The sequence below is a fragment of the Echeneis naucrates genome, chromosome 16 (assembly GCF_900963305.1).
Source record: "Echeneis naucrates chromosome 16, fEcheNa1.1, whole genome shotgun sequence".
In the NCBI taxonomy this organism is placed as follows: domain Eukaryota; kingdom Metazoa; phylum Chordata; class Actinopteri; order Carangiformes; family Echeneidae; genus Echeneis; species Echeneis naucrates.
The window spans coordinates 13,646,258-13,663,543 of NC_042526.1; the positions used below are offsets into that span (position 1 = coordinate 13,646,258).

General features: G+C 37.7%; 3 protein-coding genes across 9 annotated transcripts; 1 reads left to right on the top strand and 2 right to left on the bottom strand.

Moving 5' to 3' along the window:
• Nucleotides 1-43: 43 nt before the first annotated feature.
• On the bottom strand, nucleotides 44-4,579 carry idh3a (isocitrate dehydrogenase (NAD(+)) 3 catalytic subunit alpha). Of its 2 annotated transcripts, XM_029522980.1 has the most exons (12): nucleotides 4,482-4,579; nucleotides 4,063-4,128; nucleotides 3,318-3,380; nucleotides 3,104-3,187; nucleotides 2,753-2,867; nucleotides 2,330-2,517; nucleotides 2,025-2,158; nucleotides 1,827-1,929; nucleotides 1,651-1,715; nucleotides 1,105-1,189; nucleotides 774-926; nucleotides 44-685 (listed from the first exon to the last, which is right to left on the bottom strand). In XM_029522980.1, exons 1-12 carry the CDS (start codon nucleotides 4,506-4,508, stop codon nucleotides 602-604), a joined length of 1,167 nt encoding a protein of 388 aa, XP_029378840.1. In that variant the 5' UTR covers nucleotides 4,509-4,579; the 3' UTR covers nucleotides 44-601. The 2 variants fall into 2 exon arrangements, with proteins under 2 accessions (XP_029378840.1, XP_029378841.1); XM_029522981.1 differs by lacking the exon at nucleotides 4,063-4,128 and having other exon boundaries at nucleotides 4,482-4,568.
• Nucleotides 4,580-5,668: 1,089 nt separating this feature from the next.
• On the bottom strand, nucleotides 5,669-8,878 carry lrrc61 (leucine rich repeat containing 61). 3 transcript variants are annotated; one of them, XM_029523057.1, is made up of 9 exons: nucleotides 8,699-8,878; nucleotides 7,631-7,720; nucleotides 7,406-7,552; nucleotides 7,192-7,252; nucleotides 6,975-7,060; nucleotides 6,826-6,891; nucleotides 6,670-6,738; nucleotides 6,407-6,532; nucleotides 5,669-6,293 (listed from the first exon to the last, which is right to left on the bottom strand). In XM_029523057.1, the coding sequence occupies exons 1-9, from the start codon at nucleotides 8,724-8,726 to the stop codon at nucleotides 6,187-6,189; spliced, it is 780 nt and encodes a 259-aa protein (XP_029378917.1). In that variant the 5' UTR covers nucleotides 8,727-8,878; the 3' UTR covers nucleotides 5,669-6,186. The 3 variants fall into 3 exon arrangements, with proteins under 3 accessions (XP_029378917.1, XP_029378915.1, XP_029378914.1); XM_029523055.1 differs by having other exon boundaries at nucleotides 7,625-7,720; XM_029523054.1 differs by having other exon boundaries at nucleotides 7,406-7,720.
• On the top strand, nucleotides 8,336-15,757 carry cib2 (calcium and integrin binding family member 2). Of its 4 annotated transcripts, none has more exons than XM_029523060.1 (6): nucleotides 8,336-8,340; nucleotides 10,882-10,916; nucleotides 12,951-13,062; nucleotides 14,097-14,244; nucleotides 14,347-14,542; nucleotides 14,953-15,757. In XM_029523060.1, the coding sequence occupies exons 3-6, from the start codon at nucleotides 12,994-12,996 to the stop codon at nucleotides 14,972-14,974; spliced, it is 435 nt and encodes a 144-aa protein (XP_029378920.1). In that variant the 5' UTR covers nucleotides 8,336-8,340; nucleotides 10,882-10,916; nucleotides 12,951-12,993; the 3' UTR covers nucleotides 14,975-15,757. The 4 variants fall into 4 exon arrangements, with proteins under 4 accessions (XP_029378920.1, XP_029378918.1, XP_029378919.1 ...); XM_029523058.1 differs by lacking the exon at nucleotides 8,336-8,340 and adding an exon at nucleotides 8,352-8,479; XM_029523059.1 differs by lacking the exon at nucleotides 8,336-8,340 and adding an exon at nucleotides 9,660-9,808.
• The last annotated feature ends 1,529 nt before the right edge of the window (nucleotides 15,758-17,286 follow it).

Consider the following 17,286-nt stretch of genomic DNA (forward strand, 5'->3'; position numbering starts at 1 on the left):
TCACAGACAGAAGTATTGGTCTCCCATTCATTTTATTGCTAGTTAACACTAGTTACTCACATGACAGGATCTTCCAATGTATTTTGTAATCTAATAGCATAATGGTCATCGTCATCATTGGAGAGATCTTATAACTCTCTTATAACACCAATAGTCATATCTATAATATTAACATAAAACTATGGCATTTTCTGATATTATATTTTTCTTTCCATATGATACATTCATGATGTTAGAAGCAAACAACACTATGATACAAAGAGAAGATTCTGTAATGAGTGCAAAACATTTCCAAGTTTGAAGTTATGGAGTTCAAATTATAAAAAGCTTCAATTTGAATGTGTCTTGACTAAATAACTGTGACAATAAACAGACAATATATATAACAGATCATGTAGTTAAAGTACAAGTGCAATAGCATTTACAGTAAGCATCAGTCAAGAGTGTTAAGATTGTGCTTTGGAATGTGCAGAAAAATAAAACATCCAGATCTCAAACTCTTAAGACTTTTTCAAGTACATAGTTTGGTTAAAAACTTAATGATACCACATGAAATGATGACCTCAAGAGACTCTAAGTCTCAAACCACGTTAGTCTCCTTCTAGTCCATATCTTTCACTCTTTGACATATTGCATCTGTGAACTCTGAACACTTCGAGTTTCCTCCCAGGTCTTTTGTCACAACCTTGAATATGAAAAATAAAAGTATTATAAATAAGAATGGGAACATACCACCAAAAATTTAACTTACATTTTCTTGAAAAGAAGATTACCTTTTTTTCACGAATAGTGTCAAAGCAAGCAGCTTCTATCTTCTTAGCATGGCCATGAAGACCCATATGTCGAAGCATCATGACTGCACTAAGCAGCAGGGCAGTGGGGTTGGCCATGTCTTTCCCTGCTATATCTGGTGCAGTTCCATGAACCTAACAGAAGAAACAAATCAAAATTCATTATTATGACTGCCTTTCCGCTGTATATCAGATTCATTAAAAAATTTAAATATCCCACACAGTGAACTGTCCAAGTTGTACTATGATTATTAGAGTAACTGTAAAATGTGAGGGGAAAAAAATTGACAAAATTTTAATAAAAACTACATACCGACTCAAAAATGGCTACGCCATTAGTGCCAATGTTTCCACTGGGAGTTACTCCAAGACCTCCAATCAGTCCAGCACAAAGATCACTGTCACAGCAAAAACGTTAACATGAGTTAGATTTATTCCTCTGCTGACATGGATCATAATAGATATGTAAATGTTATCTGGAATTATGCATCTTCACAAAAAAAAAAAAATCATAATATTTAAGATATCAATTTTCAATTTTAGGCTCACAATTAGCTGACTGATTTACAAATGTATCAAATTATTATAGTTCAGGTTAGCCTATGTCTATTGCTTGCATAAAGTTGTAGTGATTGTTATACATTATTTCCTCATAATTTGCTGCCTGGTTGAATCAACCCATTCAGGGCTGCTTTTCTAGTTTTAACTATTTTGACTATAGTTATAGTATAGTTATAGTTTTGATTCTATACAAACCCAATACAAAAGGACAAAATACACAATTCTGTTTAAATTCATATCAAATTATGATAATTGTGATTTCTGGAAAAGAAAAGATGCTGCTTTTGATCCATTTTACCTCAAGATGTCTCCATACAAATTTGGCATCACTAATACATCAAACTGTGTAGGATCCTGTACCATCTGGAAAAACAGAGACGGTGCTGCTATTAAATATACCCAATCATTCACTAAAGATTTCTTTTTATACATCAAACATGGATGTACAATGAATTTAATCATAGTGACACTTACATTGAGACACACAGTATCCAAGTACATCTCAGTGAATTTCACATCTTTGTGCTTTTCAGCGGCCTCTCTGCATTTTCTTAGGAAAAGTCCATCTGACATGCGCCTATAGAAAGTAAAAGAAAAAGAATAAAGTAAGAAAAGTTCAGCAATGGACTTCGGAATAATGTATTACAAGTAGGTTGAAATGATAGAACTTACATAATATTGGCCTTGTGCACAGCAGTAACACTGGCCCTCTGATTGTTTCTGGCATATTCAAAAGCATACTCTGCAATGCGTTGGCTGGCTTGCTCTGTAATGAGCTTGATGCTCTGTACAACGCCATCCACAATCTGAAATGAAAAAAATATCAATGTGTTTGTGAATATGAATATTATATGAATAGGATCATAAACTTTTCAAAATATTCTATTCCTGAACGTCATGGGATATCAAGGACACCTATATGAAAGTGTATTTTTCTGAAGGAAAAAAAAACTAAACAAAACGTCAAAGCTTTTTACCACATGTTCGATGCCACTGTATTCTCCTTCAGTGTTCTCCCTGATGGTGACCAGGTTCACATCAGTATAAGGGGTTTTGTAACCCTCAATGGACACACAGGGACGTACATTTGCATAGAGGTCAAAAGTTTTCCTTAGCAGCAGGTTCATCGATGGGTGGCCAGCAGCAATTGGTGTATTCAAAGGCCCTAAAATTTGTTAAAAGTATTAAAATTATTTTCTGGTTCACCTGCAGATATTAACACAATCTACTGACAGTTATCTTTGTTATTCACATGGATTAACGGTAAAGGCATCAGTTTCTTAATTGTAAAAATAAATGGTAAGTGGAATATTCTTTTGATAGTGTTATATGATTCAATCTATCATCACCACCATAAGACATAACAAATAATAGAGTTCTTAAGTAAAAGAATGATTTACCTTTCAGGCCAATTTTGTTCCTGTCCATTGATTCTTTGGCATCAGGAGGAATCATCCACTTTCCACCAGGTCCTTGAATGGCAGTAACATTTCTCTTTTCCCACTTGATAGGTGCCTTTAATTAAAAGTGAATGTACAATACAAAACATTAAATTAGTTTGCATAATGCCATTTTATGAAATGTTAATAAAAAAAAATTCTCAAGTAACTGGATTGCTCATTTGATCTAATTTGTTGAGTATTAATGGTAAAGTCTTTATAACATTATATGTTTCCACCTAAAAAAATATAACTTTAATTATTTATGTTTCTATTGAACAACAATGCATTTGCTACTCCACCAGTACTAACTTGAGCTGCTTCAAAAATTTTCATGACAGCACTGGAGATCTCTGGACCGATTCCGTCACCAGGGATGAGAGTGACAGTTTGAATCTATGAAACAAAACAAATAAGATTTTGCGACAGAGGAACAATTAATCAAGTAATATTTTTGATACAAGCATATAATTATATCACAAATCGCTGCTGGATGTATTATTAAATTGGTAGTAAAGATAAATACCCCACGGATGAATGTCCTGGGTTGTGGATTGTCTTTCAGCAAAGTTCCAACCACCCGTGACACCTGACAGTTAAAAAAAAGGCTCACATTTTTTTCATGAACATATAGAATACATTATGTCATGTAAAATTCTCAGGCGTTTCTGAAAGCATTAAAACAGAGCTAGGGCATAAATGAACAGGGTACAGCTTGCTTAAATAGTAAACATAGTAACAACAGAATGACCTAAGAATTATGAACTCATGTTTTACTATATGGAATATTTGGTCTGGGTAACTGCTGTGTTTTAGATCAGAGAGGTTCATAATTATAGTTGCCAATCTTTAGTCATACTAGTAAGCAGATAAACACTAGAGGTGGAAAGAAAGAGAGGATGATCTGCAAAGGACAGCAAAAAGCAGGCGTTCTTAAATGGCACGATTTCTTGCCTGGTTTGACAATGTGTACGGACCCACACACTATCCCAAAAAGGCTTGCAACAAAAATAAAATCCAGGTTTCACTAAATTGGTAAACTGACTGCAGCAATACACCAGGAAAAAAAAACAGAAAACACCAGAAATCAGGAATCAAGATTCGTTTTGGAGCATAATTGCCTGCTTGTAGTAAACGGCGTTCTTTAGCCACGTTGAGCTGCAGAAATCCAGACTAACAATAGTAAGGCAGGCTTACAAAAAAAAAAAAGAAACGCAGCATTTCAAACGCAACGAGGACGATTAACCTTTTAATACGTATTCTTAACTTACTTCCTCTGTCTTGATTTTATCCTTGTCATTGACCGATAAACCCCACTTTCTTAGCAGATTATGAATCTGTAGATGACAAACATTTGTTGCCATAATGTGGCTTTTTCATGACATGTTCATCTTAAGGTATCAGCTGTATGCTAACTTTTACAATACACGATAAAAGAAAACATATCCTTACATAGCTAGCTTGCTAAATGCTAGTTGGCCATGGACTGGTACATAGATGTCAAAAGCCGGGTTGCTATAGTAACTACAAGCGGGTAGGCTGTGCTAGCGCCTGACTAATTAGCTGAGGAGCTAATGTCTGTCTGTGGCATCTTTGCACCATTTGATTGTATGAACGAAAGTCAGAGAAGCTAACATTAGTGGGTTCGGTGCAACACGTGAGAAGGATAAGCGTTTTTCTCCGTACATACCGCTGACCTCCACGCCTTCCCTGCCATCCTGTCAGCCAAGGTCGATGCAGCAGCAGCGCCGGTGACTGCAGCAGCAGTTTAGGGACGGTGCTCTTCTTCTTCGCGGCTTTGTGGCTTCCTCCGTCAGGGCTGCACCGCTGTCGCCCCCTGATGTTAGTCGAATACTCTGCAATTATTCCTGTTTCCCATACTGTGTTCTGCTCCCTAACACGACCCTCACTGAGTGGAGGTGTTTTTGTCATAATGGCGTGGAGTCAAGGTAAAGTTATGGCCCATCACCTCCTAAAATAAAGGTCAAAATAAAGGTCTTCTTACTATGTTGCTGGTGTTTTACTATGCTTTACTACTTTCATATGAGTATGAGGAATTAAGCTCACCACCTCTGTTATTTATTGAACACCTTGCTTTGGCATACATGATCCTAATTCTGTTACCACTCTCGATTGATTTCTTTTTTTTTGCCATCTGTTGGGATCTGCATTGTGCCTGTGCCTGCACCTCAGCTTGACAGACCTCTACTGAGTGTGCAAGCAGTATTCATTGATATTACGATGATTTTGCTATTTCCTAACTCGGTACTTCTAGGTGCAGTAACAGAATGCAAGCATATTGTTATATGACTTGATCTTTCCTGTCCAGTTCACTGCAAAGCAGCCATAATCGCTGTAAAGCAACCTCTTTCAATTTCTGTCTTTGTCCAATTTTTTTTATTTCCCCTACTTGGAGGTTGGGCCAATAACTTTACTTTGACTCGTCCATGTCAGTAGTATTAGGTTTCACAAAATATAAATTTGATGATGGTGCACCGCTATTATTACACGTTATATATCTGAGCATTTCTTCTCGTTTAACCCATCTAAAATATGCCCGCATTCAAAATACTTACATTACAAGCAGCATTATCGCCCAAATATCTAAGTGCCTCCAGGTTAGCTGCATGAATATCACCAGCAGGTGGCACAAGTGGACCGCTCCTGAAGTTTGTAAATTCCGTTAAAGACCACTCTTAAAGCCACATTGTAAATAAACACGATTCCTGGATTTCTCTGGATTTCCAGTCTCTAATGTGTATGCATGAGCTTTAAAGTAAACTTTAAAAGACAAATAAAAAACAAATAAAAAATCAAAGATATAATGTACAACTTTACACTTTTATAAGCATGGCATTTTCAACAATTTGGTCTTACGCATGATAAACTTTATAATATAAAACAAGTAGAAACAGCTGAAACAATCAATCAATCACATTTTGCAAAAGTTCAACATACCAAGAAAGCATACGACACGGGACACATTAACTCCCAAAATTATCCAGCAATGCAAAATGGAAAAGAACATTTAATTACGGAAAACCTATAGAAATTCTTCAGCAGCATAGCTCTCAGCATAAATGCGGGCTACTACATGGTAAAAAATGCACACTGTGCAAGTAAAGACATCTTTGAACCAAACTGAGGGGTGTCAGCATGGATAAAGGCTTTCAAACCACTTACATGTATTGTCAGATACCCAATGCATAGGATGCAATAAAAATTCAACAAATCCCACACACTGCAACACAGGGTGTGGGTGTCTGGCAATGATACTTATCGAGCATTTGGATATAGCTTAGTAATTTGAAAAACCTACAGTACATTAGCCATAGCATATCATACTACAAGAGGTTGTCACAAGTTACACACAAATGTGTCCAAATCAGCTCAACTCAAATGGCATACTGCTTTGGCTGCTTCTTCAGGCTCATCGATCTTTCGGTTTGAGAGATTACATGAGTGGCTCGGTTGTTGAGGAGTCTGCATTCATGAAGAACATCTATATAAAGTAAAACACAGGAGCTAAGATATGTTTTACACAATGAGGGACTGGTCAAAACTGGTTATATGCAACACCATGAATTTAAAAAAACATGCCTGCAGTGAATTTACCATTGAACTGTTTGTAGGCTTCTTCGATGATGGCATTGTTTGATCTCTTAATCTCCCAGTAACTATCATCCACCCATGGCTTGCAATCAGGATGTTCAATTAGCTGTCCATTCTTGTATAAACCAGCTAAGATTCACAGAAGGAAATACAGACTTATTACTTCACAGCTTTTTCACTTTTACTTGACCAGGAAAATCAACATGTCTGTAAAAGCCAGTTGAAAACCGCATAAAAGTTATAGACCACATCTTCGTTTGATCTACCTTTGATAGTATCATCGATGTCTTTGCATAACTGGTACAAGTCACTCCCGCGTCCAACAATTCTCTCACCTATAATTTAAAGAGACATGTAAAGAGAAAGAAAGAACTTGGAAGTTGTCAGTGCTGTGCAAAATAGTAAATGGCAAACTATCTTACCATCCAGCACCTTAAGGTTGGGGAACATCTCAAGAACTACAGTTCTGTACGATGCGCTCCTGCACACTGACACAGAAAGTAACTGTGAGTTCTCACATTAACATTTTCCATCCACTGGACTGTTTTCGAATAAAGTCTTCAAAAATCACCTGGATTAGTGAAATTATAAGTGTTGTCTTTAAGACGTATATTTTCCAGCTTTCTCAAAGGCTGAAGGCAGTGAAGGCTCTCAATACTTTTGAAAGAAAAAGAGATAATTTTAAAGGGCAAATTCATTACTTTTAGAAAATATTTTTATGTGTCATTAGTCTCTTTTATATTCTCATTTCTCCATAGTAAGCAATAATCAAAATTATATCATGATACCTGGATATGATATTACCAGCCACGTTCAAGTTCTGTAAAGCCTCACAACTGCGCAGTGGCTCTGAAAATACAAATGTACATAACAACACATAAAATGTACATAAAATACATAACAAAAACATTCCAATCTATTCATCACACACTTGATAAATGAATACACAGAATAGAATATATGGCATTGAAATTGAACACTTTCTCGCTCCTGAGATCTTACCTAAATTAGATATCCTATTGGCAGACAAATTAAGTACAGAAAGAAGTCGAAGAGATGCAAGAGGAGCCAAATTTGTGATGTTATTCCCGGAGAGGTCCAATCGCTCCAAATTTATACACTCCCCGATGCATCCAAGGTCATGTATTCCTAAAAGACATAATAAAACATTGTTAAGAAACAATAATGCATTTTTGAAATGAAATACTAATTTAATCTTACCAACACCTCTCAATTTGAGAAACAGTATCGACTCCAAATCAAATTCTCCCGTACGAGACTTGAGGAGTACAGCAGTTATCTTCTCACATTCTGCATCTGAAAGAGTCAGAGGAATATCACTGCAGCACTTCACTTTTCTATTCTTACATGTGAGTCAGCACTGCAAACCAGACTGCCAGAAGCGCTGTCTCTCTTCTGTTTGCCCATGAAATCTTCTTTAAATAGCAAATACCAATTGAAGCGGCCCTTGGATTTCATATCTGGCAGCACATTGAGCTTTTCCTCTGCCAGCTCCAGGGGGGAGAGGGTCACTAAACAGGCTCTTCTGTGCATCCCTGTGACTGTACAGGCATGCCGGTTGCATGCACAAATAACAGATGAGGGAGCTATGTTTGTTTTTAATTTCCTAAGGCAGAATGTCTACCTACCCCTAAGTACACATGAATACGCTTTCATTAACTTGCTCAAATCAAACCCCGACTCCCTGGAGAAAGCAGCATCACTGAAACATAACACTCATCAGGTTAACCAGAGATAATGACGCTGGGGTTTGATTTTCAGATTTACATCCACACAGGTTTTATTTAATTCACTTTAAATTTTTATAAGGACTGACAAGACTTGCATCTGCATCAGCACTCCTAAAATGGGGGAGACGGTGGTGGGTGGTCCCTAAACGCACCTCGGAACACATATGTGGACATCTGCAGAGACAGGTGATGGAGTTTGGTTTATTTTGACAGCCTGCCAGCACGTTAGTTAATGTTGTTAGCTTATGGTAGCCACCTGTGCGTTAGCTATGACTGTCGACGAGTGCGTGATTTCACCAGAATGATTCAGCCGGATGAAGAGTGGGTGGGTTATTTAATGAAATGGTTATTGACATTTTCTCCTCCTTGCTCCCCCTTTCTGTCTTTCTCCCCCTCTCTTTCTCTCCCTCCGATGATGATGATACTTAAAAATGTTATGTCACAAACGATACGTTGTTAGCCACTGTTTAGCATAAGCTAGCTAGCATACGGCGCTAGGGGGCTAGCATAGGAAGGTAGCAACAAGCCGTCCATCCCAACTTACCTTGGTCCTTATCCCGCTTCGAGTCCATCCTGGGCAACTTTTCACACTGGAATAAAAAGCGATTTCAATTTTTTTACACCTAACCAATGCAGTGGGAAGGGAAAGTAGTGTGTATTTTGGGGGAAAGTGAAACAGGCATCTGTCCGGGGGTTCAGTTGGGACCGGCTCACCGAGCGTCTGTGCTGCTGCAGCAGGCAGGTGGATGTGGCGGAGAGACGGACCTCCGGCTCCGCAGTCCAGCCCGGGAGGAGCGGGGAGGGCTGGGGGGGCACTGAGTGATGTGTCCGGGGGGGGGAGAGGGGAAAAAAAAAGTTCAAGTATTTCCTACATGATTCCATCAAGCAACAGGTTCTGTGGGGCTGGTCAGAAGTTTTGAGTTATTAACCAACATAATTCCTCTGTACGGTCCTGAACTGTGGCAATCGGTAATGAAAGGACACGTATTGATCAAATCAAATGGATCTGCCACCTCTTTTGATATTGAACTATGATTGGTATGCTCTAGAGGAAAAACAAACAAACAAACAAACAAACAAACAAACAAACAAAAAAACACTTGATGAAATTTAATGCAGAATAGATGAAATAATCCGACGGTCGAATTCTGCTTCTGTGAGAATTACAATCATACATGATGTCAAATGATCATCTTCCAACAAAACATAGGTGGACAGCCTCTGTTATTTATTTATTTGCCTGAGAGCCCATTGGTTTTTCACTTGACTCCGGGACAGCAGCTGAGGGCTCAAACAGCCAGATCAGTTTGCACACCTTGGACTCCGCAGTCAGCCTCCACTGACTCCGATACAACTGGAGAGCAGCCTTTTTACTTTTTTTTTTTTTTTTTTTTATCTGAATTTTTCCTCAACCTCTACTTGCAGTCTTGGCGATCACTTTCTGGAGGGAAACCAATGAGCATTTTAAAGATTAAACGTCCTCGATCCATCTTCCTGTGCGGAGACTTTGAGTCAGCCCTTAAATGTATTTTATTGAGGAAAGCCTTTGGACGTTCAGTGCTGTGAACGTATTCGAGCAGCAGATGACTTGATTTGAGTTAAAATGGGTAATAAGCAAACAATATTTACCGACGAGCAGCTTGATGCCTACCAGGTAAGCCTGCATGCCGTCAAACTATCATCACACAGGCCTACAGCCAAATCCACACCAGAGTAAACATGAAAGATGTTCATCAACGAAAAAGATCAAGAGGAAACATAGCACAGTCAAGTAAAAAAGCAATTTATATTGCTTTTATATTAGAATAGTAGACTGGTTTGATTTCAGGATTTCGGTGCAGTAATCTAGGATCTGATTTTGTGTTTTATGTGACAGCAATCCAGGTTTTCTTCCCAAAACACACATCTCGTGGATTTAATAATTAATGCCCAGCCAGTGCGATATGCCATGAAACTGTATTCTCAGGAGACAGTTTAGTTCTCAAGTTAGTTCTCTGGTTACACCTGCTACTCTGTACATTTCTTTGTAGAAAACTATTCTTGGTTTCTGGTTGATAAATCTTATTTTTATAAGACCAAATATTTAAAATATTGCACTTGATTCATCATCAATCGACTTAGGTTGAGCGTTTTATTTCTTCCCCAGGAAATTATTACTCAAGTAGAATAACTGTACAAATACCAAACTATGTATGTGTGTATGTTTTATTGTATGATGGGGACTAGTAGGTTAAAAGTATGATATTGCTTTTAAAAGACTCACAAACATGTCTAATAAGCTCAGATATTTCCACTAGGGTTGTTTTTGATTTTAATCATTTGCAGAAGTTTCCTGGGAAATCTCTGTTGTTGTTGCTCTCATTGTCATGTCTGAGCTGTGCTCCTCACACACAGAAGCACAGCTCACACAGAATGGCTACAAGGGAAATGCAAATTTAGGCACTCCCAGTAGGGATGTAGGATAATACTTGTGCCAACACATGCATGTCAGACAGCAGCAGATCATGTTCCCTTGCCTCATCGCTCCTATTGCAAGGGGCAGGTGACAACACTCGCACATGACCATCATTTAAAAGAAACCGGAGCTGTCAACTTGAGTTTTACAGTAAGAGTTTATCACATGGCTTCAGAGGAACTGCAAAGTCATTTTACAGATATGTCATACACATCAGGAATACACAACTAAGTCATTTTTCAAATCCTATGACATGTTTTCTTTCATTACAGGACTGCACGTTTTTCACTCGCAAAGAAATTCTGCGGTAAGTGTTATGAAGACACAGATGCAAACCACACATTTCACCACATGTTGTTATCAAACAATCATTCACAAGTCAGCTTTTCGTCCGCACCTTTACCACCTTGTTTCAATGCCATGTAACAAGCAACCGCTGATCGTATGTTCAGTCACAACCTTCTGCGTGACAAGGGCTTATAACAAACAATAACGCTTCAGACTGCATTTGGCTCCTGTCTACACAAATGAACCATGTCCCAAACACATTGCTGAGGATGACTTTGTAGGCAGTTGTCATGTGTCTTATTTGGTCATTACCCAAAAATGGAAAGGGAAAAAAGATTGCCTCTGATGAAAGTGATCCACAACAATTTAGAATGCGGCTCAATTAAATGTGGTAGGTGGTTAATGAACTGTTGCTACCAAGGAAATGCTGAAGGTTCGGCTACATATACCAATATATACCATGTGATTGATATGTAAATATATGTAAATATATGTAATATATATATATCCACATTTCACTTTGAAGTTTTATGCTTGTGATGGGAAATGAAGATGAGTGAATATGGTCATTTTTAATAGAATTAGGATTCTGCCATTTATTTCACACATTCATTACATAAGTGGCATGTATGGTATGGACATCTACTGTTCATGAGGATTGCTAATATGTAAAATAAGGAAAAATCGTTCTGCCATTCGCTTGCTAGGCTCTACAGCACAGCAGTGTCACTTTGTTACCTAAACCTTTGAAAGTCACATTGACCTTTTGACTGTGGTGTTGTGGTGTCACATTTCTAGTTCTTTGGACATGTTCAGATGCAACACTTTAAAAAAAATTTCATACATTTGAATGTAGCATATACTTTTAGTGATTGCTGTAGGTATCACGACTCACTGGGTAGTTTTTTTTTTTTTTTTTTACCTTTTGCACTCAACAATCAATATCTGTTATCCATCTGTTCTGTCTGTATATGCACACATTTATCCTCAGTGATATTGAACTGACTTTGATTCCAAGGCCAGCAGTTGATTGGAAACCAGAGTGACAATCAGCAGAAGATGGAATAGGATCCTCCACTTTATTACCTCCATAAAACACTCTTTGTTTCTTTCCACAGCTGTAACTGTCACAGCAAAGTTACATTACATAAAGAAATAGGTTGTTATTGATTTAAACCTATTAACCTTCTCTCTCAGCAATATCATTAGAACATGACATTTCAGTGTTTTCATATCATTATGTTCAACATATTTAAAAATGAAATCTCATATTTACAGGCCAGCTGAATAGCCTCAGAATTGCAATGGGGATTTTTTAATTTTTATTTTATTTTATTTTTTTTTTATTTCATGCATCGGTATTAATTTAAAATTAAAGAGATTTCAGATCTAGTGAGCTTAGAGAAGCGGTACTTGAGATAAACTTCAGGTTTCCACATTTATTGCCTTTAGTACCCCAATGGAAACACCATTATTTTGGCAGGTTTATCTAATTAACTTTGTACTTTGTACAGTGTCTGAGGTATCAGATGGCAAAGATAGCATGATTAGTCAGTGTGAAATGCTGGCTGTCGGCAACTTCCGTGACTTCAATATTCAGAAAGCCTTCTATTCTTTTTACATTATTCTGAATAACATATGGCCTAAAATTAAAGACTTAAAGCCCAAGAAAAGATAAAAATGTGTAAGAAAAAATATTAACAAATATGTGTTATGAATGATTGGATTTTTTTTCGTTCCAGTATGCTTGTATTCCTACAATCAACCCAACCTTCCTACAACTCCTTGTTTTCTTGTTGAAGAATGATATTGCACTTTGTTTATTTTTACTGTTTTTTAAAACCTTTCCTGTGTATTCCAAAAGTTCCATAATTGTATCACTGTATCTGTGTTATTCATAAATCAATGGAGTATTATATTACATCAGTGTTCTGTAAATGTGCCTCTCTGTTGGGTTTACAGCTACATGATGAGGAAATTGAAAGTTTCTATTCTGGTTATTTTCTGAACTGGAGTACAGTAAGTGTTTTTTATTTTATTTTATTTTTTCTAGGTTACATGGCAGATACCACGAGCTGGCTCCACATCTTGTACCAATGGACTACACCAATGACCCGGATTGCAAACTGCCTTTAGCCCTGATAGTGAACATGCCAGAGTTAAAGGTACCTCAATGTAGTATGAGTCGTTGGAATGTTAAAAATAAGTGAGACTCTTTTTTACCTGTGTTTTGATTTTTTTTTGTTTCCCCCCCAGCACTTTCTTGTTTCCTTATTATCAGTGCACAAACATGGCATCCAATATTCACGTGGGACAAGATCTGATCGATAAACACTTTCTTCCAGAGGACAGAATTGATTTTTAACTGTTATCATGTCAAATCTGATTGTATGACACAGCTTTTAAAAGTTAATGTGCCACAAAAAGCTCTGCGTCTCTTTGCAGATACATTCCATCCTGTTTTTAACCACAGCAGGTGGTTAAAAACGTCCAGAAATTTTTGAAAATGGCTTGTGGCATTATGCCGTATCTTATCCTGAACCACCAGAGCTTCAGCACTGATTCTCACAGTGGGCCCTTATCCCGGGTGTGATTGGCATTTGCCTGTGAGGCTGTCGTGGTTGCAGGTCTGAAAGAAAGGCAGAGAGGTATTGTTAGAGTGAAGCAGTTAAGGGAGGATTGATGAGGCCTCAGCAGCTTCATTATCATAAATACATTCCTATCTCGCTGCAGACTCAGTTTTAATGAGCTGTGTTGAGTTGGCTGGACTGATTCAGGTTCCACTGATGATAGCCACTTGAGAGGGCATCGGTTCATGGTTTGTGTGCAGAGTTCAAACATGTTACCTTTGCTCAGGATGACAGTTTTACTTGTGTTGTTTTCCATGATAGAATTTGTGAGTTTTTAAACCTCTTTCAAATATCTGCATGTCAGTGTACATATTACAACTTCACCTAATTACCTGGGATTTTCTTTGATGAACCCTGTGATCAGCAAAATAAAACTGACAGTTTAAACCGCTGCAGCTCACGTGTGAAACGAGCATATCAACCAATGTTTTACCTAAACTTCTTTTTTTTTATTCAAACTGCACCGCTTCTGTTTCTTGTGAAGTGCAGTGAATATTATTTACATGAGTTTGTGTCAACATTTGCACAGATAAAAATTCAAAAAATGTTGTTATCCCTGTCATCTGTAGGAAAACCCGTTTCGTAACAGGATTGTGGAGTCTTTCTCAGAGGATGGGATGGGGAATCTCAGCTTCAATGAGTTTGTGGACATGTTCTCAGTACTCAGTGAAACAGCTCCTAGAGAACTCAAGGCCATATATGCCTTTAAAATATATGGTAATGCTGAATTTCTCAAGGATGCATTTTAATTAATTATTATTATTTTTTTTTTCGAATACCCATCTTAGCATTAATTTACTATAACCGTGTTACCAACAGATTTCAATGTGGATAATTACTTGTGCAAAGAAGACCTGGAAAAGACTCTGAATAAGCTGACGAAGGAGGAGTTGACTCAAGAGGAGGTGGATCTGGTTTGTGAGAAAACCATTGAGGAGGCAGATTTGGACGGTGACAACAAACTTTCTTTTGCAGATTTTGAGAATATGATATCTCGGGCTCCTGACTTTTTAAGGTAATTAAATTAAATTTTATATTGTTTTAAGATTGTGCGTGTATATACGTGTACATTAAAGTGTGCATTAATTCACATAATCACATGCCAATATTTAATGCTTATACCAAGTACTGTACGGAAAGCATTGGTAAATCACCTCATTGCTCCTCAAGCCGGAGTACTGTGGGATCTACGTCCCTGGCTAAAAACGGATTGATAGTTCCATAATTTTACTGTCAGCCTAGTAAATGGCATCACTGCTGAAAAGTTCGACACATCTGTTCCTGATTTCTGTGTGTTAACTCAGGAATGCTAACCCTAACAATCTAACCCTGCCGACCACAACAATAAGTCAGTAGGTTAACATGCACGCTGACTAGTTTTGTTCCAGATCTGGTCCCTTCATATTTTCTCTTCTGTTACTCCAGCACATTCCATATACGCATTTGAGATGGCTCCATGGAAGGTTTGCAACGTTGACAACGTGAAGAGACCGAGGACTCTACCTGCACCATTTTCTGACCACAGCACGGTGCCAGTCTTCCACTCTCATTATCAGAGAGAGAGAGAGAAAAAAAAAACAAAACTCAATCCCATCAGTGCTCTCCTGCCTCAGTGAAGTCTAAGCAAAATACTGGGCGAAGCTGAATTCCAAGACTATGAATTTTGTTACTCATAATGTATTATCCTTTTACCACCTAAAAAGGGCTTGACCAGAGTTGGTCACTTGTTGGGGTAAAGGCTCGTTTTTTCCCCATTTGAAGTTGGTAAATTGGAAAGTGAACGTATCAAAAATGATTTAGACCCTGGATTCTCTCTCCCTGACTGGGATGCATCAAATATCTATCTACCTGTAGTGTATTGCACGTCTTCCAATTACACACTTGATAGTATATAAGCTTAAGGGCAAAGCTTGAAATGAATGAAAGTGCATTAGTATTAAGGGCATACAGGTATTAAATGTGAGCTATGCAATATTTGTACATGCAGTGAATTACTTTTGGTCATACTAGTTTGTGTTTTTAGCTTATTGAACTTGAACATGATGACAATCATATTGAACTGTTCTCTGGTTGAATGAAGGGCTCTGTCATATGAATCCATTTAGCTAACTTTCATCCACCTCAGCCATTCTCATGAGCATTTAATTACAGCCATTCTTTGGATATATATTTTACCATAATGTATGTGACTTCAGGTATTTCTCTTACTTTGAATAAATGGTAATTTTCATGTTTTGAGTGAACTACTTTGTGCGACTGCATTTGGATTTGGGGCTTTACCTACATTTTCTGTGGATTCAGCAGTATCACGTCTATATAACCAGTTCACCTCAAACCGCCCACCCATGATGATCAAGGAGTGTGCACAGTAAAGATCGGGAAATGAATGACTGTGGTTCTGAAGAAGCCATCATTTGGGCTGTGATAACTTGTTCAACAGGATGTGATCATCGGGAGCGAGCTGCCTCAGCATAATACAGCGTGATTGCATCCTTTACACACAGTTAATCTGAAAGGAAGGCTGGAGTAAATGGCCACTGTCCTGTTGATAGATGATTGATAGGTTCTGGTTTCCAGGCTCAGCTGCAGGTTTGCATCATGGCAAATATGGAGAGTAGTCAGTGTTTATGGCTCAGGTTGCAATGGAAAATGTACGCAATAAAGCTACAGTGGGGAATGGTATGAGTTTTCTTACAGACCGAGCAAACAAAGTTGATTTTGAGTGTTGATTGAGTTGCTACTGAGGGAGGAGGATGGTGGAGAATTTAACAGTGTGCAGTCTGAAAGGCAGCCTGTTAATTCATTCCATTATCTCCAATTGCCCTTTATGAGGGCAGCATCAAATATTCAGGGCATTATGGTGCTGGTTGTGTGGCTTGGTTAATTACTATTACTAAATTATGATTCCAGCAGAGAGGCTTCTGGCACGCTGCGATACTGGAGCTGTAAAGCAGCCCTGACTGCAACAGTTTCTGAGACTGAGAGGAAACAAACTGTGTGTGAAACTCATTCTGAGTTCTCTTGTGAGTTTTTCTGTCTTAATTTGAGCTGATTTATGATGGTGCCTTTAGTTCTAATGGCATGGCGACTTAAAATGTGCCAGTTGGCAGATAAAGACTCCTGTGATTTTTGTACCAATTACTAAATGGCTTAATACACAATTATATACTAGCTATAAGACTAGCCTAAAATATTGCTATAGATAAATGGATTGATTGATTGCTTAATTTATTTTATCGACCCCATGATGGGAAATTCTTAAAAGGATATAGTTATCCATTCATGAATATTCTTTCCACAGTCAGTCAGCAAACTCCATCTGCTGATAAAGGCCTGTCAAAGTGCCAGGGAGGAATCTTTAAGTTCAAATGAGTCCAGCTGCAACATCTCTAAATGAAGTTTGACTGAATTTATGAAGAAAAAAAAATTGTTGCCGTACATTTTACATTCTTTAAAATTTCTTACTGTATTGTCAGTCATTTATTAACTTTACTATGAATATTTGATATTCTTTCCAAATGGCTAAAATGTCCTTGGATCTGTTTAAAACTGTATCTACAGTGTGTGTGATAAGAAGTTTATGATATGGGCTGTTTATATTTTACTTATAAATAGCTGTACATAATTACTTCTCTAAAAATAAATATGTATGCTGCCACATACAGTAACCACATACATAAAGTACTACACGGTACATAGACACGTTATTATCTGGTTGATAATAGCTTAACTGGGCCCTCTAAAATTATTTGTAAGTTA